The sequence below is a fragment of the Prinia subflava genome, chromosome 1 (genome assembly GCF_021018805.1).
Source record: "Prinia subflava isolate CZ2003 ecotype Zambia chromosome 1, Cam_Psub_1.2, whole genome shotgun sequence".
NCBI lineage: Eukaryota > Metazoa > Chordata > Aves > Passeriformes > Cisticolidae > Prinia > Prinia subflava.
In genome coordinates this window covers 23,674,313-23,702,139 of record NC_086247.1, presented here as the reverse complement: position 1 = coordinate 23,702,139, position 27,827 = coordinate 23,674,313, and the positions used below count along the sequence as shown (strand labels likewise).

The following is a 27,827-nucleotide window of genomic DNA, read 5'->3' as shown; positions in this document are numbered from 1 at the left end:
CTGAATATTTACATATTTATTCCATGCCTAACACTTTACTTTTCATTTCAAATTCCCTGACAAGAACCAAATGATTTAAATCCCTGCTAGTTTCAAAAACAGGAACATTTCTAAAAAAATAAAACCACCTTGAACACATGGTATAAAGGAGTGAGTCAGCTTCAAAAATATTTATGCAGTGCTCCTTAAAAAAATAGCATTAATAACAGAAATGCCTGTGAAAGCTCCACCCATTTTAGTCATCATAATTATTAGTAAAATTACATCTCCCTGTTATTTTACCATTCAGAAAATTGTTTGGTTTCCAATCCAAATCTGTCCATGTTATTTTAAATAAGGATGAACCCTTTATGAACTGCTGTTGTTCCCTGGAGGTGCACCCAGTCAATTCATGGTTGTTTCCCACTTGCATAGGTTATTCAGTCACCTCCCAAGCAGAGGCACAGAGCCTCCACACAGAAGAAATACAGCTAATAGGGGCCTTCTGTGTATCAAATGAAAACCTACTTCATTTAGTCAGGCAGTATCAAGGTTAAATAATTTCAATTCAAGGTATTACCATACTTTGGAAACATTTAAATTAGGGTGTTCAGTTCATGAGTCTAGGCAGACAAGCTGTCCAAAAGAAATCCAAATCACATAAACCAAGAATTGGGCCGTATTTAAGTAGAGTAAGACCCCTCTGAAGCACTTCTGTAATGTCAAAAGACCAAGCATAAGTGAAAATCAAAGTCTGACAGCAGAGCTCATCTGCAAAGATTGCATGTGGCCTTTAGGCTACCACACCCCACCCTGTCCAAAAATGCAATGGCTACTGAAAATCTGTTAATTCTCTCAAACCAATGGAGCCCAGAGGAATGCAAACACATAAAACCTTACTTAACTGAATTCAATATGAAAATACATTCAGAATTTAATCCAGTAGTGACATTTCTTTATGAATTCCTACTCCTCACAGTTGTTCCTTTTGCACTGCATCTCAGTCTAATCACAGGAACAAAACTCCAACTCTTTATTGACAAGGTTTAACATCACTACCTCACTACATGGTTGCTCAGGCTATATACCTGTGTCTCTGATCTCTCCTCAATATGTTAGGCAGAGGACAGGCAGGCAACAAATTAACTCCAGGTATCCAGGTAATCCTCTGAGGGTATGACTATCTTGCCTTTTTAACTGCAGTATAGACTGCTGTCCAATGAAATAACACTTGTGCTCCTAATGCAGGAGCTGGATTGTAAAGTAAGTGATGGAATGTTGACTTACTCTCCCTGAAGCTAGAGACAGATTTTATTCAGATTTTACCTGGTGCGAGACTTGGAAGTTTCTCATTACCCAAGATGTACAACAAAACCTACAAAAATTACATTTATGTTTGTATTCTTTAACAGATTAATTGCTTTTAGTCATTCTTCTATCATTGGCTACTTCATCTGTTGGGAGATACACATCATTCATTAATAACCCAGACCAGCTAACAAAAAAAAAAAAGGAAGAAAAGGGCTAATGGCTCTAAACCTGAGAGGAAAAAACCAAAATTGTCTTACAGACATAGTTTTTAATTTTCTTGCAGTAACAAGTCACACACAAAACACTTGCACCTTTCTTTTGGCACAATGAATATTTAAGAAGTCCTTCAAGCCTTAACTCAAAGAGGTGCTTTACTGAGTACTGTCTACTGAAATCCACAAAAAAAAAAGAAACAGTCTTGCAAAAGGAACAAAAATTTTACAACTGTACACAAAAAGTCTTGAATTTTATTGAAATTTCAAGTCTTGTATCAAACAAAAGCTTTTTCTTCAGACAAAAATATTCTCTTGGTGTCCTCTAGATACCAGAAGCTCTGAATTGGTCCATTAGTGATGCTGCTTTCTTTGTCATCTTCTCAGAAGTCCACAAGGTTGAGCTGTTCCACCATTAGGTCTTATTTTATCGTGTGAAGGAACGTACATGCCGACCTCTTCCACTGCCTCCACTAACAAATTTCCCTCTTGAGCCACCACTGCTACTACTATTAGCACTTGTCCAAGACGGTCCAATTCCTCCACGGCCTCTGGAAGCACGATCGCGAGGACTCGGTCGGTAGCCTTAAAGCAAAGAAAAGTATACTCAGTTGGAAAAAAAAAAAAAAAAAAGCCCTAGGCGGAGTAGCTGCTGCGAAAGCGTAAGAAACAAAATCAGGATGAGATACAAACAGCGTCTGTTTCCTCCTTTTAATTTTCACTTTTCTTTTAGGCAAGCATTGCTGCTTTAATTGCGCTACGATTACCATGGAGGTACGAAGACAATCGAATGACAAAAGTCTGAGTGCAAAATTAAGATTCTGCGATCAAGTGTTCAATTCAGCAAGTTTTATGGGTTACAGGGCAGTTCGTACGAAAGCACGTATCTGACAGTCTCAGTGACAACTGTTCATATATGCTTAAAACATTTGCTGAATTTCAAGGTGTCTGCAGCATCCTTGCATGGTTTCATTTGTAAAGCAAAAATGAAATTCAAGGAATTCTCTACAGTTCGATGCCCATATGAATACCATGTACCTGCTGAACTTAATGGTCTCAGTGGTGGCAGTGGACCCCTGTTAAAATTGCTTTGACCACCTCTAGTGTCATTGTAGGTTCCCCTGGGCGTACTCTGTGCGCTCCAACTCGAGCCTCGAGCACCTTCACGGCGACTGTAATTTCCTAGATAGGGAGAGAAAAACCAACACACCGTTGAGCAAACATCACTGGCTTTGGCGGTTTTTTTTTCCTTTCAATCTTTACAATACTCAGGGTGGTAACATAATATTTACAGCCTTCAATAGACCAAGATACTCTGCATCAACATACCTGCAGTATTCCAACTTGAAGTCTACAAGCTACTCCATTCTGCACAGAATCAAGGGAACAGATCTATTTATCAGGCAAGGGCGCAAGTTTGAAAGAATTCACATTATCTGGCGTATTAATACAGACTATTGTACTTTCAGAATCTGTGGTGAAATAAATCCTAGTATTTATAACTCTATAAATAGAAGTATTTTCTGTTTGTACTTTGCAAGGACTTGGCCTAATTATGGGATGGAAGGAAAAGGAATGCGATCTTGTCAATGTATGAAAGAAATTTCTTCAGGAAGATCTCACACTGGGGATGATGAACTGCTAGGAAACTGGGTTAGTATTACCGAAGCAATTTTAGCATGCATTTACTCCAGTTCTAACACAGGAACCAACATACCTTTTGACGCAGGTGGCGTAAAGAACCTGTTCTGACTGTGAAAAGCTCCTCGTCCTCCACGATTCCCTGAGAACCCACCACGCGAAGAAATCTTCTGTGACACTTTTGGTGGCCTTTTGGCTGGTGGTATCCCATCTGGAGCAACCACTTCTTTGCTCTCTGCAGCAACAAAATCATCCACGTGCATGGAGGGTGGCCTGCTTGTGTTCTGCTTCCTCTGACGGAAGATATCGTGCGGTCGAATTCCTTGTCCAAATCCTCCCCTTCCTCTTCCTCTGGGTGGTGGCACAACATGAGCTCTCTTTGCAGGCTCTATGTACTCTGATTTCCCACTGTCATGACAAACCATGATTTAGTTAGCTAATGTAACACTGTGCTACTGACGGTCAGGCATTCTCCACGCTGGAGATGCAATTTGAAAGGTATTTGACATTTTGACAACATACAAAACAATGCTGAAGACATTGTCAACTCATTAAACTCCTTTTACCTTGAAGTTATGAAGGTCTCATGCTTGTGCTTGCCGAGCTTGAACCCTTTCGTGGTTTTTGTGCGTCCAGGAGATGATGGTTCTGACAAAAATGACCTCTCCAATTCAGCTTGCAAGTCAAAGTCACTGCAGCCCTTCTCTGACAGTTCAATTAAGTCAACTTTTACCTTCAGAGAAAGTGTTTAATCAAAATGGTCATTACCAGCACCTCAAAAAAACCCCAACCTAACAGTAACAAAACAAATTATGTAGCAGAGCTGCAGCAAAATTATCTTGACAGATCGGAACACAGAAGGAGTGAAGGGCATAGCTCTCAAATATGGGCATCTGTCTGATCACTTACTGACCTGCAGTGGGACAATTCTCTTGCTTAAGCTACAATCCTATAAATTTATTAATGTCACTTTTATACAGTTTTGGTTTTGCTTAAGAAATTAAAACATAACTATCTTTGCACATAAATTAAAAGAGTAAAACTAAAAAAGAATTAGGGAAATGAAGTCAACAGAAACTGATTATTTTTCACACAAGAAATTTAGACACTGCTAATTCCTAAGTTCTAAAAAACCAGGAATGCTACTGTATTTTTCACTATTAGCTTTAAAGTTTAGATTATAAAAGTTTCAAAAACTGTGAAAAGCTTTTGTGCACGTAGTTTCATTTACTACTGCCATGTTTGCCACTTTTGTCACAGTGCAAATATTTAAATAAAAAAAGTGAAGGTATTGAGCTCTTGTGGATATTACTGCAATGACAGAAGACAAGCAAGGAAAAGAAATGGAATCACATTCTTTTCTATGTTTAATACAAACTGATGAAAAGCCTCAACAGCAGTGCAAGAGTAGTTTGGGACTGACAAACAGCCACTGTTCCCCTAGGGTACTGCAAAAGATCCCAATTCTGTAGTGGCTTCCAAGTCAATCAGAAGGCATTTGATAAACCCTTTAACAAATGTCAACCTCCCTGTCTGGGTCAAGTTGGAAAGGTGAGCTCAGGAAAACAAACCATTTGGCCATATGAGTTTCTGATGCTACTATTTCAGATTAACCCTCATTTTTAAATCCACTTCAGATACGTTAATGAAGCCCTTTACCATATCCAGGTCAGTGTCTATTTCTTCAGCCTGAAAGGGTGAGAACCACATGGACTTCAGCTGGTCATCCATCACATCTGCCAACACGTACGTAGTCCTACAACAAAACAATGCCAAAGGCCTGTTTGGTTATGAACCATAACCTACTGCAAGTCTACACAGCAGCACAGAACCTGGGGTGAACACTGCTGCCTTGCCCTTGATACTCACATGACATTTAATACAGTGGGACTGGTGGGTAGTAGTGACAACAGTGCTCTTTAGATCCTGCTTTTAATATACTTAATTTACATATGCATAAATCACTCCATTTTCTCAAATCACAGGTAGACTGATGACACACTCAAGCATTTTACCTATTGTTAAACAAATTCTGAAGAGAGTCTGGTGCAGAAAGAGTAGGCTCAACATCTTGGTCACTCAGTGGACAAGAGTCACCTGCTGATTCCAACATCTGTCTTACTCCAACAATGTTGTCCAGTAAGGATTCGAGGCCATCGTCTTCTTTAGAATGATCCTGTGTCAACACAGAACAAGTCAGAATTTTTTCCCCTCCTCAGAGAAGGAATAATGTTTTGCTTATTTATTGAAAAAAAAGGGGGAGGTACTGCACAACACTCTGTCCAGCCACAAATAGTGACACTAAGACACCTGACTACACAACAGCAGAGAGCTCCTAGGTGTGGTATTAAATAAACCACGTCACCACATGCACATTCTAGGTTTCATTCCCAGATGATGCAACTTCCTTTATAACAGTCTCAAGGAAGACACTGCCCCAGGTTTTATTTAAGAAGCTCTCTGTATAAGTGTTCCAATGTCCTGCTGTTCCTCATTCAGATCAATTGTGGCTTTTAATTTCTTACCTAATAGCTGTAGGCAGCCAGGGAAGGGACAGCAGGGAATACAGCACTTGAAGGGCATTTGTGATCAATAGGCTGTAGAGCAAATGTTTCATGGACTCTCCTAAATTCACCACCTACTACTGCATAGCTGCCATCAGTTACACAGAATCATATTTGAATACTATAGTTAAGTTTGCAATTATAACCACAGAAAAGCTGGATGCACTGAATTCTGCATGTCCTCTAGTCCAGTCCCCACCATCACTGCTTGAAGCAGGACTATCATCAAAGCCAAATCAGGTCAGCCACAACTTTATCCAGTCACATCTAAAAAAAGTTCCAGTGATAGAGAACCACAGCCCCACTCTGTTAAATTTAAGTTACTTTAAAGTTTTAGTAAGATTAAGTTTTATAAAATTTAGATAATATTAAGTCTATATTCTATTAATTTAATGTTTTAGTGCATATAAACAGAGCCCCACTCTGTTCAGTGCTTCATTTCTCTCTCCGTGATTAATTTTTTTTTTTGGCTAATATCAACCTGAATCTCTGAAGCCACAACTTGGGGTCATTGCCTCTTGATTTATCATCTGGAATTACCAAAAGAAGTTTGATTCAATCATCTTTGTTGCTGTCTCCCCAGTCAGCTGTGGCAAACTCTGAAATAGCTCCTGAGCCCTCTTCACCTTCAGGCTAAACAAGCCCAGCTTCTTCCTCCTCTCTCTCTAGCACATGTGCTCTAGGTCCCTGACCAACTTGGTAAAAGCCCCTCCAGCTTCCCCACGTCTCTCCACAACAGGTGAGAGAGCAAGGCTGGTCAAAGGTGAACACAATGCTCCACATGAGAGTTCAGCAGCATCTCATGGAGGGAGACAACAAGGCCTCTGGATGTGCTGACCATGCTCCTTCCAGGATGGCTCAGAACACACTCACCTGTTTCTAGTGACCATGCACTGTCAGCCCACATTTAACCTATCAACCAACATAACCTGGCCCTTTCAGTCCAGCCTGCAACAAGGCATGGGATTAGCCTGCTTTCACTGCAGACCTTTGCATTTTTCCTAATGAACCACACATTCTGCTAAATCAATCCTAAAGCATTTATTGAGGTCTCTCTGGATTGAGAGTTTGCTAAATGGTAGATTACTCACCCTCATCCCCCATCCCACTGACATTCACAAAGTCACTGAATCCACTGTTCAGGCCTCTGATGAAAACATCCAACAATATCCATCTCGAAGTATTAATTCCACTTGTTACCAGTCACCAGTAACACTGAGCCACTGCTAAGGTGGGGTTCCTGTTTATTACATTAATGATCTACTTCACCACTACCCGACACCCTCTGCTTGTAGGCATGCGCTGCCTTCCACGATACTGTTAACTGCCTGGGCTCTTTGGATGTGCTAATAGAAAACTGCAACATCAACCTGATTGTTTGAATTCTTTTACCATAACATGTTTCTCCAGATCAAGAAGCAGGCTTTCTGGGGTCTCTTCTTTGTTCTGCAGTAGATGTTTTAACTCTGCAGTGGTAAGACCCAGTGTTCTGCCTGAATGGGATCCATCTGTTTCCATAAGGCTTCCATCATCTCCACAACATCCCTGAAACATTTGACAGTTGGGGAACAAGTACTCATAAATGTTCAGTACTTCTGGATTGCAAACTGCTTTGAATTCAAGCACACATTAGAGCAAATCTAGCAAAATGAGTTCTCTCTTGATTTAAAAACATATGATGTAAATTATTTTAACAAAGGACACTTCAACAGGCAAGTTTATATACTTCATCAAGACAAATGCAACCCTTTTCTGTACAAGATGAGGTCTGTATCACAGAATTGACAAATATTTTATAATTCTTTCATTACTACATGTCAATACAGCAGCTCTCTAACAGGATGCTGTGAATCTAGAACTGAGATACCACAGCATACTGTTCACTTAAGAAATCAGTATGAACTGAAAGGCCATTCTTCCTACTGAAAAACCCTCTTTTTTACTAAACACACATCCTGCCTGGCTTTCACAGATTTCATTAAAAACTAAAGATGGCACTAACATTACTGAAAGAAAAGTCTCACCCCAGCAATCTGCAGAATCACCTGCTTTCTGCAATAATTGTTCCTGAATGTCTCACACTGCAGATTTCAGAGAAGTGCAGCTGAGTTTCAGCATTCAATACATATTCACTTACCAGCGTATCAGAGTTGAGAATCTGTCGCATAAAATCCAAAAATGAAGAGGCCAGCTCACCCGTGTCTTTGCTGAAACTAGTTATTACTCGCTTTAATACCGTGTACAGAGCATTGCTGTGTTTTCTTAGAGAGCTGTTTTAAAAACAAAAAGAGGGAAAATACTTTATTACTACATACACTGTGACCATTCCACCATAACTGGTTGTAAGAAAACAATATATATGCAAAATCAACTTGGCAAATTTTACAATTATCAAGTTCAGCCTTGATTACAAAACTGGAACTTCATTATTTTCCCTGTACTACTCCTGTTTGCACCAGTACTGTCTGCAGATATTTCAGACTGCACATATACAGCTATATATACCACCTCCAAAACATTCAAGAAATTACATTTTCATCTTTAGCAGAAAAAAGACTGAAGTACAGAAATATGTGCTTGCACAAGGACCTTACATATGAAGCAGGATCATGCTTGCAGCTGCAATTTCACTCCATCCCATGATGCCTAACTGCAGAAAACAAACTGTCAAGGCAGCATGAACAGAAATAGCAAGGCTGTGCAATGAAGCTGACAGCTGGACACACAGGATCATAGAAAGAACAGCATCTGTAATTTGCTAATTTTTCATTGCTGGTTGTATGGCTTCTTACATCCAACAGCATGATTTAAAGTGTTTTGAACAATCTTGTATTGACACAGCCCCTTTTTCTCTCTGCAAACCTCACCTTTTTGCCTCTGCACTTCAACTTCAGCAAACAGAAATGAGTCCGAATACAGGACAAAGAATCAAGTGTCAAAACAATATTGTCCAATACATCTATAGCTATCTATATATATATATATACATTCTGTTCAAAGCGAGTGGACTTAACAAAAATAGTTTGGAAAAACCAACTCATTTCAAAAGCCTTAATTGTCTGGAGGTCAGAACACTTGGGGAAGTGCAAACTGAATCCCATAAAAACAGAGGAATTGCCGACAGTTCTCCAGTGTTCCAGATGAGAGCTCTTTGAGTGTCTCAAAAGGGAAAGAACAAGAGCACTATATCTCAATCTAATCCTCCAGTCTTGGAGTGCAGAAACAGAATGTACAAACCTGTTTTCAATGCTATGTCTCCTTTTTGAAACGAAGCACTTCTGTATTCATACTGCAGAAATTATTCAGAAGGCAAAGGAAGACTAAAATACTGAGTAAAACACTGAAGCCCCAAAGGGAAACAAAAGCTTAGGTGCCTTATCCTCAACATTTTCTACTAAGCATGTAGGAAATTATTTCACACTACAGTTTTAAACAATTTTAAGCTGTCAGTGAGATCATAAAATACCATACCTCTTCAAGTGGTAGAAGCCATAGTCATGCTCTGTCAGGAACATCATTGTTCGGATGCATGTCAGCAGACAGCTGTAACTGCTCTCAGAATTCGTTAATGTTTCCATCAGACAGTCACAAATTAAGGGCATTAGCTCTTTGCTTGGTAAGGAGTTGGAAAGCTGCTCTAATTCAGACACAGAGCCTTCTGATGAACTTGGTAAAATAAGTGCAATATCCTAAAAGAATGATTATTATACATATAGTAAAAATGCATTCTGTATGCCTACAGTAAACATAAACCACACATGAAGCACTGGGTTCTTTCACTATACCTTTATGATCTTATTCCAGTACTTCGATTATTACTGACCAGCAAAATACTAATCTAGAGTATCCTTTTTGTTCAGTTCTGTTAAAGGTTACAAATATTTACTTCTAAAACATGAAAGCTTCAAATTCTGAAATATCATAGGAGAGCTAAAATTAAAGCCAGAGAGTCACTGGGTAACACACACTGTTTCCTGCCTAGATAGTCAATGTGTCCCTCAATCTCAAAAACACTGGTCAAAGAGGCTGATGCTTCTTGACTGGTTCAGCCTGGAGAAGAGAAGGCTGAGGGGTGACCTCACAGCTACCTAGGAGTGCCTTAAGGGGAGCAGCAGAGGGGCAGGTGCTCTCCTTCCTCTGGTGACCAGCAACAGGATACGGGGAAATGGGATGAAGCTGCATCAAGGGACATTCAGGCTGGGCATTAGGAAAAGGTTCTTCACTGAGAGACTGGTCAGTCACTGGAACAGGGTCCTCAGGGAAGTGATTAGGCAAGAAGCCTGTCAGAGCTCAGAGAGCATCTGGATGACACTCTTAGTCATGGTTTAGTTTTAGATATCCTTTGATTCTGTAGTTCTGTGAAAATTAAGAGGCTGCAGTTACCATCTAAGAAGATTAGGACCTTCTGTCACTTCCATATTTTACATAAAATTTTACATAAAATAAAACAAGATTGAATTTCCCAATGAGTTTGTACAGATAGAGAGATCTTGTTTATATGCAAAGGCTGATTATCTGTACTGACCAACAACATCCAAATGTCTTTCGTGTAACTGGGTAAGCATTAGACCAAATAAATACGTACACTAGTGAGACAAATAATGACATGCAAATATGTGCACATATTAATGAGAAACTACAGGGCCAGTCTATGAATCAATTTTCAACTAAAATTTCTTACCTTGCTCTAGTAACTTCTGCTTTTTTTAATGGAGGAGTTTTACAGTACCAGTATAGCATACATATCTTTATATTTGGAATACATTTTCAAGAGGTTTCAGTTAGACCACTAAGAGATACATATTTATTTAACTAGGTAAGAAGTGAACATGACAGCTCAAGTTTTGTCAGGGGCCCACACGGAAAAATGGCATCCCTCTCTCAACTGATGGGACAGGAAATGTTTGTGCCATTCAGTTTCTGGTCTCTAATGAGCTACCAGAACAGTGGATATAATGCAGAGGACATGTCATAAAATGCAAAGTATTTACATTCAAGAACAAGAAGGCAGCACATCTGCTAAAGTAGCCAACCATGCACACTGTCCATGTTTTAACAATGTTGATTCTTTTTTTAAATTTTGGGAAAAAAAAGGGGTACTTAAGAAACAACCTCATTTAATTTGTCTCCTACAATAATCAACACACATTATGCATTAAATATAGCAAATACCTGATCACAGAGGGACTGCAAAAGGGAAGTTACATATTCAGCACACTGTTGATGAGTGACATTGTCACCAGCTGATCGCATCAAAGCCAAGAGCTCCTGGAAAACCTCTGCATACTTTTCCTCTCCTTTAGTATTTCCATTGATAAGATGCAAAATAGCCAATTTACAAGCTTTATGTGAAGCCAGGGCATCCAATAAAGCAAGCAGTCGAGTGGTCTGTCCAGTGTACTGTTTCTCTTTATCTTCTGTGTTGCTGAAAGAGTATCAGTGCACTGTGAAAAAGCTGTTTTAAAGTAATCTAAGAAACTATTTTTATAGTTTACAACCATCACAGGAGTCATATAATTCTGCATTTTAGAAAAAATGCACCTAGTTTGCATACTTAACCTTACAGTTCCATTTATTTTTTGAAAACTGCTCAACTTTCACTGAAGAACTTCTGGTCACATCATTAATTAATCTATTATGTATTTAACATACTGTAGGGCATCTAATTGTATAAGATAAATATGCTGTTATATAAACAATATCTAAGTGGATAATTATGCTTTAAAGAAAGAGCACTCAGTTTCAAAACCCTCTGAACCTGTATCATTCAACTTCCTCCAGTTTACAAACATGTACACACATATGTAATCCCAGTATAGCAAACTTTACTGGCCTACTCTTCTCATTTATGTCATACAGGTCCTTCAAAGCAATTCACAGGTGAGATGAGGCTTTGCAAGGCCAGCCTGAAGAAAATCTTCCTAAAATATTTACCATAAATGTGCAACATGAAACTGTCCACATCAAAACTTAAGAGGTACGAGCTGGTTCTCTGGCAATCTTAAGCATTATCAGGACACAGCATATAGCACCGGAATGAGAATTCATTCAGCCCATAATGAATAATATCTCCAAAGCATTTTCCTCCTTCTAAGAAATCTACTGTGCAGAAGCAAGGTGAATTTAACAGTTCTTTAATGAAATCTCAGTAAGAGAAAACAAAAATACCTTTGGAGGTCTTCTACAATTAGATCCAATACCGTCCTCATGATGAGAAGAGCAGTGGGTGAAGCCAAGTCACACAGCTGAACACAAATCCGCCTCAACATGTGCTGGATGGGCTGGCAAGACGAGCCCGAGAAGGAGCGAACGATCTCTTGGATCAGCTTGGCCTGCACGTGGAGGTGCATGCTCCACAGCTTCCTGGTGTTGAGTGCCACTGCAATATCATGGGCTTCAATTACCTGCAGGAACAGAAGGGCAGGAGGGTTTTTCCTGTCAATTTTCATGATAAGACCTGAATTCTACCACAATGTATAAACAAAGACGAAGTACAAGTACTGTCCTCATTAAAAACATGGAATCCAATTTTCATTGTCATCAAATGACAGGGTGTGAGCCAGCAAATGAGGTATTCCTTCAGGAGCACGGATTGTCACACACTTTTTATGCTTACGTATTAAAGATCACAAATTCAAGATCCATGACAAAAGAAAGAAGAGCCTGAATATACCAAGTTCAGCATTCAGAGTTAAGTCAAAAGCTTAGAGACAGTCATTTAAGTAACAGAACAGGAGTCTACATAATCTCACAAGGGACAAAAGAACATATGACTGCTAACCTAAGAAAAATGCTCCAAATAATACCAATTTTGTTTCTGCTGAAAGACTTATCTACAAAGAATCTGTATGAGCACAAATGCTTTACAACAACTTTAATTCATTGTTTCACATATCTGTTCTTTCCACCACTACAAAAATGATCAAAGGGTTATATATAAGTAAAAATTCTTTAAAAACTAAAAACATCTAAGTTATACCTGAGTAGTCTGCATGGGCAGTGGAAGAGGCAGCAATTCTGAAAGCAATATAAGTCCAGAGAAAAAGCCTTCAGGAATTCTCAAAATTGAAGAGAGAACTTCCTTCAGCATTAAAGACCACGTATTGTTCGCCAGAGTTTCCTCAGAAATGGTAAGTTTTTCATTAACACCTTGTGTGAAAGTCAGTAAGATATCAACAATGTCATTCTGGATCCTTTGTTCATCGCTATCTAAGCGGCCTGAGAGAGGAATAGAGCAGAGGAGCATGTGTAGAGAAACAAGTGCTGCAGGAACACGCATGTCCTTGAATTCAAAGGAGCCGCCCCTCAGCAGCTCTGTCAGCATTGTTTTCAGGAGTGTCAGCGTGCAGCGGGCCATGGAAATGGTAGTGACTCTGTGCAGCGTGGTGCCCATGTTGACGTGGAGACGCCAAGGCTGAATGAGGATGCTGTTCAGCTTCTGCAACACCCGGATGAAGGTGTCCATCCCCTCAGAGGAGAAGAGCTGAATAACTGCAAGATTCCATTTAAGGTCTTTCTGTTGACCTGTACAGAAAAGAAATAACATTTCTGTATTTCTGATTTCTCCTGGGCAATCACAGTTACACTTTAGCCAGGTTTAAGCAGAAGACTCAGAAAAGGTTTGCACTTCAAGCTGTACAAATACATCAGCCATACCTTCTACCAGAGGTGGTGGACATGCAATATGACAAAGAACACGAAGTGCAGTGGGAAGACCAACTCCATCTGGGGTCATCAGACTGTCAATATTCTTTTAGGGGAAGAGAAAAAGAAAAAAGGAATGAGTCTGTATTACGAGGAAGGACTTTATGAGTATATTGCCATTTACTTTTCAAATTCTGTATTTAGTTACTGTAGGTATGTCACAAAATCTAATTATTTCACCTTTTGGTAAGAAGTCATAAATAAGACAGAAACAAAAAAAAAAGCAATCAATATTTGCATTCTGATTTACAGGAAGCAGAAAGATTTAAATAATTAGGTCTTTGCATCACATATTTACCTTAGATTTTGTTTCGATAAATATAATAGTGCAAGACCCAGACTTGATCATAAGCTTTAACAGAAACATCTCTTTTGAATAACAGTATGTGTTTTTAAATATCATATGTTAGTACATATCAAAGAAAAAATATCAGACAACAAAAGGTCTAAGCTTATAGAATATAAATAAAAGATAGCATCTACCTGTATTTTACTGACCTGTTTGATATATTCAATAAGATTTGGAATACAATTTATTTCAAATCTAAGATTTTTCAAAGGTTCAAGCCACTTGCTGAGCTCTGGGAAAAAAAAAGGACTTAAGTCAGTGAATCTGTGATCATAAAACCTTTTTCAATCAAAATACACTTAATTTACACAATAGGTACTAAAGCCAGGTGTGAAATTTGTGGGGCACACAGTGCAGCTGTAGCCAGCTGAAAAGCATCAACAAAAATAGAACTTCAGGACAGGCAATATATATTATGCACACAGACAAAATTTGGCTCAAGTCAATCTGAAGACAATTAATTTTCATCTCATTATCTGCATTATCTGTAATTAAACACTTTTTAAAGAAGACACTAAGGGGCACTGTCAGCTAAAGAAAATAACCAAAACACATTCCCCTTAAATGTACAGAACAGCTTATTACAAAGTGAGTACAAAACTTCTATTAAGTGCCCAAACAGAGCCAATCTCTGCCCTGCACTGCTCTCATGCTAGAAGTGCTTACAGATTATCAGTCTCTCTCTTAGCCTAGAATAACCTGAAAATCCCAGGTTCCTGGGATAAGAGATTTAAAGACTTAAAAACCATTGTTCCTGAAAATACTTATAAGAACATGAAGATCAAGGATATGAATTGATGGCTGATTTCATGATTTGGTTTAATAAACTAGCCCTGCTTCTCATGAAGCAACATGATGATTAGGTAAGGAGTAAAAATAAGGGCACGAGAGAGGGGAGATTTAAACTATAACTTTGAAGAATTCCGATTTCTTTCAGTACAATTAAGTTTTGCAAGAAAATACTGGTATGTCTTTATGAGCCGGTTAACAGTGCAGAACAACTTTTGACATCAGGGTTTCAATGTTGAGGTGTCAGAATAATCCCCAGCAGGGTTTTTCTGTGTCCCAGGCCTAATCTGTAAGTCAACACAAGCTGGGAACACACCAAGACACAGCTTGGACATCAAAAGATGTAGTAACAGGGTAACATGGACTGTGGCTGCCCAGGTACCTTAAAACAATCCCAGGATTACTTATTAGTAAAGATCCTGTCAGACTACCTCACTGTCCTGGTTCCAGTTGGGATAGAGCTTGTTTTCCTCCTCCTCAGTGCTGTGGTTTGGATTCAGCATGAGAATAACATGGATAACACATTGATGTTTTGGTTGTTGCTAAGCAGTGCTTACCCTAAATCAAGAACTTTCATTGTCTCATGCTGTGTGAGTAAAGAGCTCTGCAAGAAGCTGGGAGGAAGCACAGCCAGGAGAACAGCCCCAAACTATCTAAAGGGATATTCTGTATCACAGGATATCATGTTCAGTATGAAAAATGGGAGTTGCCTGGAAGGGGCTGATCACTGCTTGGGGAGGGCCGGGCATTGATCAGCAGGTGAGCAATTGCACTGTGCATCACTTGTTTTCTTGGGTTTTATCTCTTCTCCCCTTTTTATTACAATTATTATCGTTGCTATCATTAGCATTATTATATGTTACTTTTTAAATTATTTAACTTCTTATCTTAATCCATGAGTTTTGCTTGTTTTCCCCTGATTTTCCTCCTCATCCCACTGGGGGTGGGTGGGGGAGTGAGCAACAGTGGTGTGGTACTTAGTGTGCAGTGGGGGTTAAACCAGAACAATAAGCAATAGTAAACAAAAATAAGACTCAGCACACTGACTAGTTAGTCCACTTTTACAGAAATCTGCTCCCTATCATCAACACAGTTTGAGTAACTTCAAGCTTCCTGTAATTATCCAAAATTCATGGTAGCTATTTTACTTGAAAAATAATTTAACTATAAATAATTTCCTATTTAACCCTCATTAACAGAAAAAAAAAAAGTGTATTATCTCAGTGACTCAACTAATCAGATGCAACTGGAAAAGTAATTTCATTATCCAAGCCAGACAACTGTGAAGCACCAATTAGTCATATAAAAAAAGATTTCTTCTATACATTCAAACAATTCAGTTGATAATTACACATACTGTACCTTGCAACTTGGTGTTATTTTCGTCTGCTTTACAAAGCTTCAGCAAAGGTGCTGAATGCTGTTCCAGCATTTGGACATCACTGGAAGATTGTACCACCAGCAAAACAAGGATGCAGGCATAATTATAAGCAACTGACTTCTTAGACTTTGAGTCTCTGAAACAACAAGGATTTCCTTTAGAGCTCAGCTAATACAACTGGATTTGTTAGATTTTCATTATCTGACCCCTAAAAATCTACCTGTAGAACTCTTACCTTCAACAAGGATCGCCCTACAATCAATGAAAGAAACCCAAACAATTTCCTACTGTGCTTTTGTAAGTGGACACTTTCTGCCACATTATACACATTCATATTTATTTCAGCATCAACAAACCATGAGATCCAGTCAAGTGGCATGCAAATATTTTTACATAATTTCATCTGTTTCACAAATCATTTTAAAATCACTGCGACCTAAAGTAGTACAACTGCCTGTCCCTGCATTTAACGTTAAATGACTGCATTTAATGTGTACAAGAACTTCAAGAACTGAGAGGTTCCCACTCCAGAGTAGTGTGCAGTATTCTTTGTACCCAGTCAAGCCTTTTGCTTGCTTCACAGGCAGTATGAAAACTGCCTACTTACTGATTTTTTCACATAACCAGAAGTTTGCCCTACATATATTACAAGAACTTTGCCGATGACCTACACATATTTGGGGTATTAAGTACCTGATTATAAATGACAGGCTTGATTTGTATTACATACTTCTACTTGGAAATTGCTTTGGTTTTAAATAAAAACATCGGGATATAAAAGAAAAATATTTTAGATTGATTGAATTATTTATAAAAAATAGATACTTTTAAAATAAAAAACTAAAGGAAATAAATAAATGCATACATTACCCTAAAGCTTCTTTGGAATAGTACTCCATTAAAGTAATAAGGCTTTGGAGATTTTTTTCCAGGCTGAATACATGAGCCACAGCAGATCTTCCCACAGGGTTAAAGGTGATCAAGTAGAGGTTGTGAAGTGTTCCCAGCAGGTCTGAGTGGTCAGTCTCCTCGCTGGCTGTGCACCGCTGGAAGTGGCAGAACAATTCTGAAATGCACTGCAATGTCTGTGTTGAATGCAGGAGCCACAGGGCAAACGTGTCCTCATTGGCACCATCTGACTGCAGACCCTCCTCTTGATCTGCATCAGAAAACTGACAAAGTGCTCTGACCAGCAAGTTTGTTGCTTCGTGCTCGGAAATAAAGAACAGAAGACCCTTCTGTGACTGTGCCAGGAAACGCAGTATGTCTCGGATAGCCTGAAGCACACCTGGATGTGCACCTGTCACCGGAAGAGACAGCAGCAAAGTAATGCATTCCAAGAAATGGTGACTGTGAAGATATCTGGAAAAAAGAACAAACCAAAACCAGGAAAATAATCAGCAATGCTACAAATATTTGTCAACACTGCATAATAACATTATATAAAACTATGTATCTTCTAACTTCAGTACTTATTGCTCTGTGGACTACGAGAAATAATAACTAATTGTGAAATAAGCACAAAATTTAAACCTTACAAAATGTAACTGCTATACTATTTACAAGAAATAAGTCCTAAAATTCTGATCTCCACAAAAAAACCCAAACAAAAAAAAATCCTCAACCATATCTACACACAAAACAGGACACTGTATTTTATTAAATTTGCTGCATCTGAATCGTCATCAATGCCAGATTCAATGATTTAGCTAAGAAATCAATCATTATAGCATATGTAGCAGGCAATTTCTGAAGACTCTCTGCAAGTCAATGCTTATATTCAGCCATGACCTACACCACTGCTATCAAAGTAATCTGTCAGCATTTAGAGAAATACTTTCTAGGCTGAAACTTGCTAACAGAGTAAGAACTCATAGGATGTTTTAACTGGCTGAAGGCAGGCCTCAGGTCCTCTGCCTGTGCTGTCAAAGTGAGCTACAGAGACACAACTGCATGACCTCTTCATGAATCTGAGGCTGGTTTGCATCTTGCCACCTCAACATGTAGACTGAGGAATTCCAGACCTATTTTATCCATACACATAGAAATGTTCCAAGATGTCAAATGAAACACTCTAGATTTCAAACTGGACAGCACCTAGCATAACTGGTCAGCATCTATGGACACAACTGAAGGGCGAGCACATCACCAGAAATAAGGAGATGTTAACTGGCTACATGCATTCTAGGTTGATTGAAAGCCAGCAAAATAACAGGTACATTAACTTATCAAACTCTCTCAGACCTTATATGCACAGTCTGGAATCTAGAATAAAGAATTAAGTGAAATGTCTAGCAAAGTGTTATTCAAAAAAGTGACCCTTGAAGTATATCTCTATCAATCTGGAGGAAATACACTCTAGAAACTGAATTTGCAACTGCCATACCTAAACAGGACAGGGTAAGGATCATCCCTCTCTGGAGGGCCTGTAATGCGTGCCATGGTAGGGAAAGATTTCACAGGTGGCTGGATCATTGTATGAGGAGCAGTTTCCATCAAATGGAAGATCTCTTCAAGAAGACTAACAAGTTTTTCCATCTCTCCTTCGCTTATATTAGAAGATTCCAAAAGATGATCCATGTCCATAGGAGCCTCCACATCATTTTCATATTCTTGGTTGGTTCTTTCAAGTCCTGCCAAGTCCTGGTCCTGTTCTGGCTCTGTGTGATTAGGAAGAGGAGGGGTGCTCTCTGCTAACTGATCAACCACCTTTTTAATGTCTGACAGAATCTCATAGAAGTGACATTTCTGGAGAATTGCAGAACCAGCTGTAACAACTCGCACAGTCTGATCTAACAGTATGAGTTCCAGGAGTTTCTGATAACCACTTTTTTCATGTACATCTGTGCCACCTCTTAGAAACATTTCCATTCCCTCAGTCATACTAATGACACTATCCAAAGCTTTAAAAGCATTAAGTTTAAGGGAGGATGATACGTGATCTGCAAACAAGAGTTCAAACAACACATTAATAACTCCTGCCTGCAAGAGTGCCGTTATTCCTTGAGTCCCACATTCTGCTAATGAAGACACCAACTTTGTCCCAGCTTTGAGTTGTCGCACATTCAAAGCAATGGGCTGTTTGAGAGCCACCTGGAGGTTTAAAGCTTGCAGGGTCCAGTCTACTAGCTGGGTAATATAGCCTTGCTTTGTGTCTTTCACCAGCAGGTAGCTCAATTCTTTTACTATTAAACTTGGAATTTCTTCTAATGCAGTGACCCACTTTGCACCTCTTTCCTCTTGGTATAATTCCAACAGTTCAGTTAATTTAACTGGGCCTTCCACTGCCCCTGAATTTTCTTTTTCTGGTTCTTGATCTTTTATTTTAACAACTTCATTTTCAAATACAGTCTTGTAAGGGCAGCTGAAGTATAAAAGCGGTCCGAGCTCCTTTTCAAAAGGTTCATATGTCACAGGAGGCACAGATGCCAGATCCTCAGGAGTATATTCAATATCAAAGCTTGGATACTTAAATGTTTCACGTTCCAGATCAGCAATTACATCTTCATCACTTGAAATCTGCTCATAGCCATCATCTCCTAAAAAGAGAAAGATTAAGTTACCAAATCAGTTATGAATAAACCAGTTCATAACTGCAGAAAATATCTTCCAAATACAAAGTAGCAATTCATTTTACACAAATATTACTAGCTAGAGAACAATCACACACTAACATACAAAAAGCTGCCTTTCTTTCAAGGTATGAGTGGAAAGTCCCATCTGACAGGGTTTTTTTATGTAATAATGGAGTCATTTAAGAGAAAGTATAAAGCAAAAAAACTTCTAGCCTGAAATTTTTGCATAGATATAGGTGGGATTTTTTAAGTAATACAAGAAGATGATGACTAACTTTGTTACATAAACAACTTAATTTGGTTTTTACTGAAGATATAATCTTTCACCACTTTCCTATATTTTTAAAGAAAACACAACAAGATTAAATGTTCATTCTCACCGATTCAACTGTATCTATTTTCCCGTATTTATGGAAAGTTTTACTATAAAGGTATAAATATTCCACAGCAAAATACTCCTCTTGAGAGATGTCACGACTACAAATAAGACAATGTTGCAATAACCAAGGGAAAAATATTCAGATCCCTTTGCACATACTCATCATGAAGGACCTGCCATCAAAATTTCATAAACCTCAATTTTTTTTAATAATCTCTTTACAGCTTACCATCACCTTCTTCCTCCTCTTCACCCTCTTCTTCATCTTCATCATCTTCCTCCTCCTCCTCTTCTTCCTCATCAGCAATACTCTCTACTGTATGACCATCATCATCATCATCGTCGTCGTCGTCCTCATCCTCCTCCTCCTCAACATCCACGTCATCATCATCATCCCCTTCTTCTGGCTGATCTTCCTCTGCTTCTCCATCATCGGAATATTGGCTTTCTTGATGAATGGATGTTCGATCGGGGGAAATCGGCTCAAAGTAATCCTCCCTATGGTCCACATCATCTTCTTTTTCCCCAACCACTAAAAACAAATACAGAGTTCTAGAAATAAGAGCACTTCTCTGAATTCCAAAGATACTAAACAGGACTGGTCCTATGAGTGCATCCCATCTGGCCTCAAACACTTGGGCTGGCCATTCCCTCCTTGATTATTAAGGGTTCATCTGCCCCGTGTCTGTCTTCCAGCCCAGGGTACCTGGAGAGTAACTGATCTTCCTTTTAAAGACTGAGGCAAAGAAGTCATTAACTACCTCAGCCTTTTCCACATCCTTTGTCACCATGTATCCCCTTGCACTGAATAAAAGAGATTCTCCTAAGCTCACTTTTTTTTTGCTAATGTATTTATAGAAATATTTTTACTGTCTTTAATGGCAGTATACATGTTTTAAGTTTCTGCATCACATCTACTAGGGATACAAAAAAGCATCTTGAAAATGTTCACGTGATTTGACTGAACACAATCACTTAGCTCAGTAAGACTACGAACATGCAGAGTTCTTGGTGCTTTTAACCAATATAGAGACAAGGTAACTCAGCAGATGCTGCAAAATAATGAAGGACAATGGACACCAGAGCCAACAGAACAATTATGTAAAACATGAGCAGCATGTTCAATAGTGTATTGGTCAACAGCCAATATTCTCCATCTACTATCTTTTAAAATTATGCAATTTAACAAAGCAAAAACATTTTTTTCCCAAATCCCTTTCCTAAAACTGAATCTGTCCAGCAGAAGTAACAGCAGATAACAAACTTCACACTGGGCAGGAACACAGAATTTTGACTCCTCTAAGCAGTGACATGCAGCAAATAAAACACAGTCTCTTCTCATTTTACCTGACACTGGCATAGGTTCATCCTCATCATCATCAGGAGGAGGAGGGCCTGGAGGTGTCCTTGGTCCCCTGGGTTGTGGTCTTGGAGGACTGCCATTGAATTGGTCTTCTTTCTCTCCATCAACTATATTTTTTGGGAAAATAAAAACTTGCATTTAATGAAACCACAGGAATAAAAGCAGAAAATTGTTGGGTTTCAATGCTACTTTTGACTGAGGAATCCAATTGCTCAGCTTTTATTTTATCTATATTCTGCATTACATGAGGCAACTTTCTAAAGTCACTTTTGATTAAGTAATTTTTGATGTAAACAAGAACTACATCAATAAACAAGCTTATTAACACTATTGATTTTCTTATGTAATACTTCTTTAAAACTACATGAGTAATTGCCAATTTTGGTTTTGACATTACTCATATTTAACTCTATCAATAATATCTGAATTGCTTTTAAAAGAAAAGTTTACACTTTACTCAAATGGTTTTTATGGTTTACAATTGTTTTTACTACATATAGCACTCAAATTTTGCAATCTTCTAGCCATACTTTGAACAATAGTTCTGATTTTAAATCTAAAACCAAAATTGAAGCAGAAACTTAACCATGGATTCCTTTCATGGCTGGTCTAAAACCAGTGCTGAGCACTCTTCTGTCATGTATTTCATACAAGTCAGATGGGCAAAGTTAACTATGACTGTGAAATTTTCTTGTTATGATTTTAATACTTTTCTTATCACTGTTTTTTTAATATTCCAATCATCTACATTGTAAAGAGTTCACACAAGTTTAACTGCATTATGACCATCCAAAGTAACTAGCAACAGATCAAATAAACCACTCTCATAAAAGCACCAGATGAGACCCTACTTAAAACCATTCAATATAAATCTAGAAGAAAATAAGAAACTAAAGACATAATGAAGAAAAATGAAAGTCACTGTAATCTAAAATGTGGAAGAACTGGGGATTTGTTTTTCTGATGAGATACTGTAACACTGATTTGTAAAACAAAAAAATCTCTGTCTTCTCCCAAGACTCACCATGTTTTGGATTCCTCTTCAACCCAGGCTGTTGCTGGGGAGGTGGAGGGGGAGGGGGTGGTGGAGGAGGTGACTCTCTCTCATGAGTTATTACCCTGTCAACTGAGCCATATATTGCCAAAGTCAGACAGTTGTACCACCCTCTCAGAACCAATCCATCTGTGTTGACCTGTTGATTTAAAAAAAAAAAAAAAGAAAAAAGAAAAAGCACTTAAAGACAAGTTCAAAACAGTCAACTCTAGTATCACTGTATCAGTATCTGTGTAAAAGCCAAAAGAAAAATCCAACATTAAAATACCTCTTTATCCCACATTTTGAGAAAATGTTAAACATAGCAGCCATTGCAATAAATAATCTTCCTCTAAAAGCATTAAATTCCTTGCAGTATATACACTTACTAGATAGATCCCTAATCTACTACACGGTATTAATGAAAAAAAAAAACCAACAACAAAAAAACCCCCAAAAAACCGAAAAACCACAAGAAGAATCTAAATGAAAGAGCATCTAAACTACAGGCAGGTTTTAGGGTCAGGTTTGAAACAATAAACACTTTATGCAGTACTAACATACCACATGAAACCATTTACACCTAAATGACAGATATGCAGGGAAAGAAGAGGTTTAAATGGCACTGCATTACCTTTGCATTGGGCCTGAAAATAATTGAAGTGTTTTCATCATATTCAAGGCTGTTAAATGAAAGATACAAAGTCAGTTTTCATCAATATACAGCATGTTTACAGAAATAAAACAGAGCAAATAATCACACAAGCCAACAATGAAACACTGAACAAATACATACAAGAGTGAAAAATCACTTCTTCCTACAGAATTCTTTGCATTAATATATATGGGCTCTGTACATTTAAAAATAACCAAAACTTTTCTTACTTTAAGCATAAACCTCTATCCTTCCAAACAGGTCAGAGGAAAAGAATAAGAACACAAACTAGCAAAATCCAAAGTAAACGTGAAAGTTATCAGAGATACATGATTTTCTGTTGTGCATTCTCTGCACTACAAAGATTTTCAGGAAGAAAAGGTAGATAATGAAGTCATCCACTAATCTTGCAAGAACTTACCTTCCCAGCCGATCAAAAACAGGGGCACTTGGTTTGCTGACATTGTTGAAAAACAAGTCCAGTTGAAATGAATGGGGAGATGTCTCTCTAGGAACAGAATAGAAGAAAAGTTAAATTAGATGATTTCCTTATCAGAGTAAGCAGGACTACCAAGGGAAAAAACCCCATCAAATTATACTGTTTAAGTAACGTCCCAAAATAATTACAAGGTCAGCACACACATAAATGTATTTTACATTTTTATGTAGGAAGGTCTATTGAGATACAAAAGCTCAACAAAAAAAATACCAGGAAGGTTTTCCTGAATCTGACACCTGGTATCTTTCACTCACCCATAGGCCCTGTTGTCAGGCAAACTCGTGTGAGCTCTCACTCCTGGAGGAATGACTCGGACTTCATTTATGTAAACCACACACGGAAAACGAACCACATCAATATTGGTACTTTGCTACAAAACAAAGAAGAAGCAAAGTCTAAGAAACGTAAAACACAAACAACAATGCACTTGTATTCTCTACTAAGGAACTATGTTGCAATCTTAAGAATAAAATTCAATTCTGTAAAATGTTAAACACTGATAAACACTGTTACACAGAAAAATGGGGGCTTTAATATAACCTTGACACTTTTCATACATTTAACACTATTTTTTCATAGAAAGTGTTACTGATTTATTTATTTAGTTTACTACTTTTATTTGCAAGAATCTTTTAAACAGTAACAGGTTGTTCTGTCCCAGACAGAAGGTATGTGTGGTGTAATTCTAAAAATTTGCAAATTTCGTATTTCAAATATATTAAAAATTATAACAATGCTGTAAGTCAGTTTTTTTAGGTCTGTACAAAAATTCCATATGATGTTTATTTTTCCAATTTTGCAACACCTGAAACCTTTAGCAAGTATCATTTCTGTTTACCACCGAAACAACAAATACAAGAATTCTTACACCCTCCAAAAATGTGTTTGAGCAAACTAGAAAGTTATCAAACTTACAGCGACTTTCCATGTAGCAGCTATTAAATAATTAATGCTGGACATCATCTCTCACTGAATTCACTGCATTAGATCTTATTACATTTATCCATCACTTTTAGCATAGATATGCTCATAAAACAATACACATATATAACTTCATGTTCAATTGTAAACACATAAAGACTTTCTTAACAGAAGCTGAGAAGCTCAGTTTCCAATTAGCAAGCTGAATTAGCAGACTGATAGGGAAAAAAAACCCAAACCCCTGATCTGTCTATTAACACAACTGAAAAATGAAAATCAAAAAACAAGTTGATCTGCTGTTGAAATGTATCTCTTTCACCACAATCAGAAAACAAATGAAACCAGCAGAAAACAAGTACTAAAATTTTAAGAAAGCTAGTAAGCAATGAAACAAAGTGGGATTTTAAAAACAGTTTTTAAGATATAGTTTTGGGCATGTGTTACTGTCTTCTAAAAAAAATCTATGCAGACGTTTTTTAGCACACAATATAACATCCTGGCCTGTGGGCTGACGTGTTAGAAGATGGATCCAAAGGAATCCTGCTAGGACAGGGAGCACAGATGCACAAACAGGAACAGGGTGAGTGCAGCCTGCACGGAGTGAGGGCTGTGGGAGCTCATCTGTGACTCTAAAAAAGATCTGAGTCATGCAGGAGACTCAGATTTCTGGAGGAAGAGCTGCTCTGGGGAGCTTCATCCCTAGGAGCATTGCCCAGATAAAGACAAATTCCTCTTGAAATGGTACAGGCTTACGCCCTCACAGCCATGTATCAACATCACCAAAAAGCAAATGAATTCAACCCACTTTTCCTACAAAACATTGAAACAGACCCTGCATCAGAACTGCTCAACAGCAGTTAAACTGCACAGCTGAGCCAAATAAATAGTTTTATTCAGAAACACAGCAGTACTTTTCAAGAACTGTAAGTTCCAGTGCAATGCTCACAATCCACAAAACAGAAGAATTAGCGTAACATAAAGAAGAACAACCACATAAAATACATCGGGTTCAGGTTTGCACAATGTCACTTGTAACAATGAAAATGATAGAAAGTGATTAAAAAAAAAACACAATAAAGAATGCTCAACAAGAAAACATAGCATCCTGGAGAGGAATAAGAGGGCTACTCTTCCTACCCAGGGGAATGGCACTGGGTAGTATTCCCTGCCTAACACTGTCCTAAACAGTGGATTTAAAAACACAATTGGGCCTAGCTGATCTGGACAGTTATAAGACTCCTGAATAACTTTTCAACTGCATTTCATTGCAGCATGAGCTCAAAATACTCCAATTTCTTTCCCTAATGCCTATCCAGGAACACAGTCGAGTTACTCCCTGAAGCTGACACGTCTTTCTCACGTTACTGTACACAATCACTTTCCTCCTTCCAGTCCCTCCCATTCTTCCTCCCTGAACAGCACATCGAGCTCAGCCCTGGACAAACCTGCTGCAAGACCAGCAGTTTCAAAGACGCTTAGGATCCCAACAGCCCCAAAGTGCAATATTTGCACGATCTACCACTGCCAAAAGAGCCTGAAATACTCATTTTGTGTAAAGTGAATAAATCTAAGGGAATATCTCACAAACACACAAATATCATTCCTCATCATCAGCTACACAAGAGCATCAGGTATCTCACAAGCGGCAGGGCACAGCCCTCTAATCGACGTCTTCCATTATCGCCTTCTCAAAACACGCTCATCTTCTTTGTTCTCCGCCAGCCTCTACTCCCCGTCACCTCTAAATCCCCACTCCTTTCCCACCAACCCCGCCCACTGCCAGCAGCACCCCGGGCTGCCAGGACAGCGGCTCGAGCAAGGCTTCGTGTCAGGCGAGGCGGGACGGAGGCGGCAGCCCGCCCTTGAGGGCACCTGCCCCGGGCTGCTCCTGCCCGACCGCCGCCGGGGCCCGCCCGGGCTCCGCACGCCCGGGAAGCCTCAGCGCGAGTAAGGGGGCGCCGGCAGTAGCCCAAGGGAAGGGAGATGAGGAGGAGGAAGGTGAGAGGAGAGGCGGACCCCAACCCCGTTCTACCTCCGCGCTCTGGTGCTTGAACGTGTCCAGGAACAGCAGCTCGGTGGCGGCATCCGCCGCCATCTTGGCCGGGCCGCGGGGGACGCGCTTCCGGCGCGCGCCGGCGCTTCCGGGCCGCGAGCGCGGGCGGGGCCGAGGGGCGGGGCCGAGGGGTGGGGCCGAGGGGCGGGGCCGAGGGGCGGGGCCGAGGGGCGGGGCCGAGGGGCGGGGCCGAGGGGCGGGGCCGAGGGGCGGGGCCGAGGGGCGGGGCCAGGGCCCGGCCGAGGCGGGGCGGGGCAGGTCCCGCCGCCCTCAGCGCCGTGAGGGGAGCCACAGGGAGCGTTGCCTCAGCAGTCACAGACGCACAGAATGAATTAGGTTGGAAAAAACCTGTGAGATCGCCGAGTCCAACCTTTCACCTGCTAAAACTCGGGCCGGAGTCGGGGTTGTGAGCAGCGGGGGCGGTGCCTCCGCTCTCCACAGACCGCAGTCGCCGCTGGGCGTCACCGCAGTCCGCGCCGAGCCTTTGCCTCCGCTCGGTTTCACAAGCTCGGTTAATTTCAGCCCCGCCTGAGAAATTTCCTTTGCAGCTTTTCCCGTGCTTAAAACAAATCTTTTCAGGTGAAGAACTTGTCGCTTCTCTCAAGTTCGTGTAGCACAATTCCTTTAAACCTTTCCCCACCGCCAGATGTACCTGTTCAGCTTCCACTGCCCTTCTACAACAGCAATCAAGTTGTACAAGCGCTGGGAACATGAAGCCAAAGCCAGCCTGTGGCCAGGAGAATGATGTGAAATTAATCTCACACAAGTGGTGTTGGTTATACAAGTTTTCTGTACCAGCTCTATGCCTGACAGCAAAGCTGCACCATGTGCCTTTGGAGGAAGCTGTAAAAAGATGTGTTACATCCCTGGATGGAAGCTTCAGACAAATACCTGCACTTTCCTTAGCAGTGATAATTATCCTTTGCTATCTGCCTCTTGTGTCTGAAACAGCTGCGTATGAAATACATTGGTTCATGTGTGTATCACAACTTCACAAGACCCTTTTTTGTTTCAATGGCTGAGCTTGCTGCTCTCTCAGCACTCCAAACTTTCACTTATACCAGGAGCAGCAGTCCTCTAGGTTGTACTCCACATGAGAGTGTTGCATCACTTTAAACAAGGCTGTGGTTCAATATATCCAGTTGTGGTGGTGAAACTAGTTCAGGAAGTTCCTGTCCCCACAGCACGTGTTGGGGAGCCAGGCCACAGCATGCAATTCCCCAACCAGTTCAACTGGCACACCTGAAGAGGTGATTTTTGGCAGTGCAGGGATACTCATCAGCTAGAATTTCTTCTCAGTTCACAGAAAACATGGTTCTGCCTCATACTGTTTGAACAGATGTAGTTAAAGTACAAATCCTTTAAAGAAATATTTCACAATTTGAAAACCTAAGGGCATCTTTGGCTACACTGGCAGAT

At 39.6% G+C, this 27,827-nt stretch overlaps 1 protein-coding gene across 1 annotated transcript; it reads right to left on the bottom strand.

Annotated features, from left to right (window-relative positions):
- Position 1: 1 nt before the first annotated feature.
- Positions 2–26,516, bottom strand: VIRMA (vir like m6A methyltransferase associated). Its single transcript, XM_063391027.1, has 24 exons — positions 26,388–26,516; positions 23,689–23,804; positions 23,357–23,443; positions 22,915–22,963; positions 22,272–22,440; positions 21,232–21,354; positions 20,114–20,416; positions 18,317–19,469; positions 16,801–17,292; positions 15,912–16,066; positions 13,910–13,992; positions 13,364–13,457; positions 12,687–13,231; positions 11,876–12,111; positions 10,880–11,132; positions 9,179–9,396; positions 7,845–7,977; positions 7,100–7,252; positions 5,159–5,319; positions 4,803–4,899; positions 3,710–3,876; positions 3,220–3,551; positions 2,541–2,684; positions 2–2,087 (listed from the first exon to the last, which is right to left on the bottom strand). The coding sequence occupies exons 1-24, from the start codon at positions 26,448–26,450 to the stop codon at positions 1,930–1,932; spliced, it is 5,484 nt and encodes a 1,827-aa protein (XP_063247097.1). The 5' UTR covers positions 26,451–26,516; the 3' UTR covers positions 2–1,929.
- Between the last annotated feature and the right edge of the window lie 1,311 nt (positions 26,517–27,827).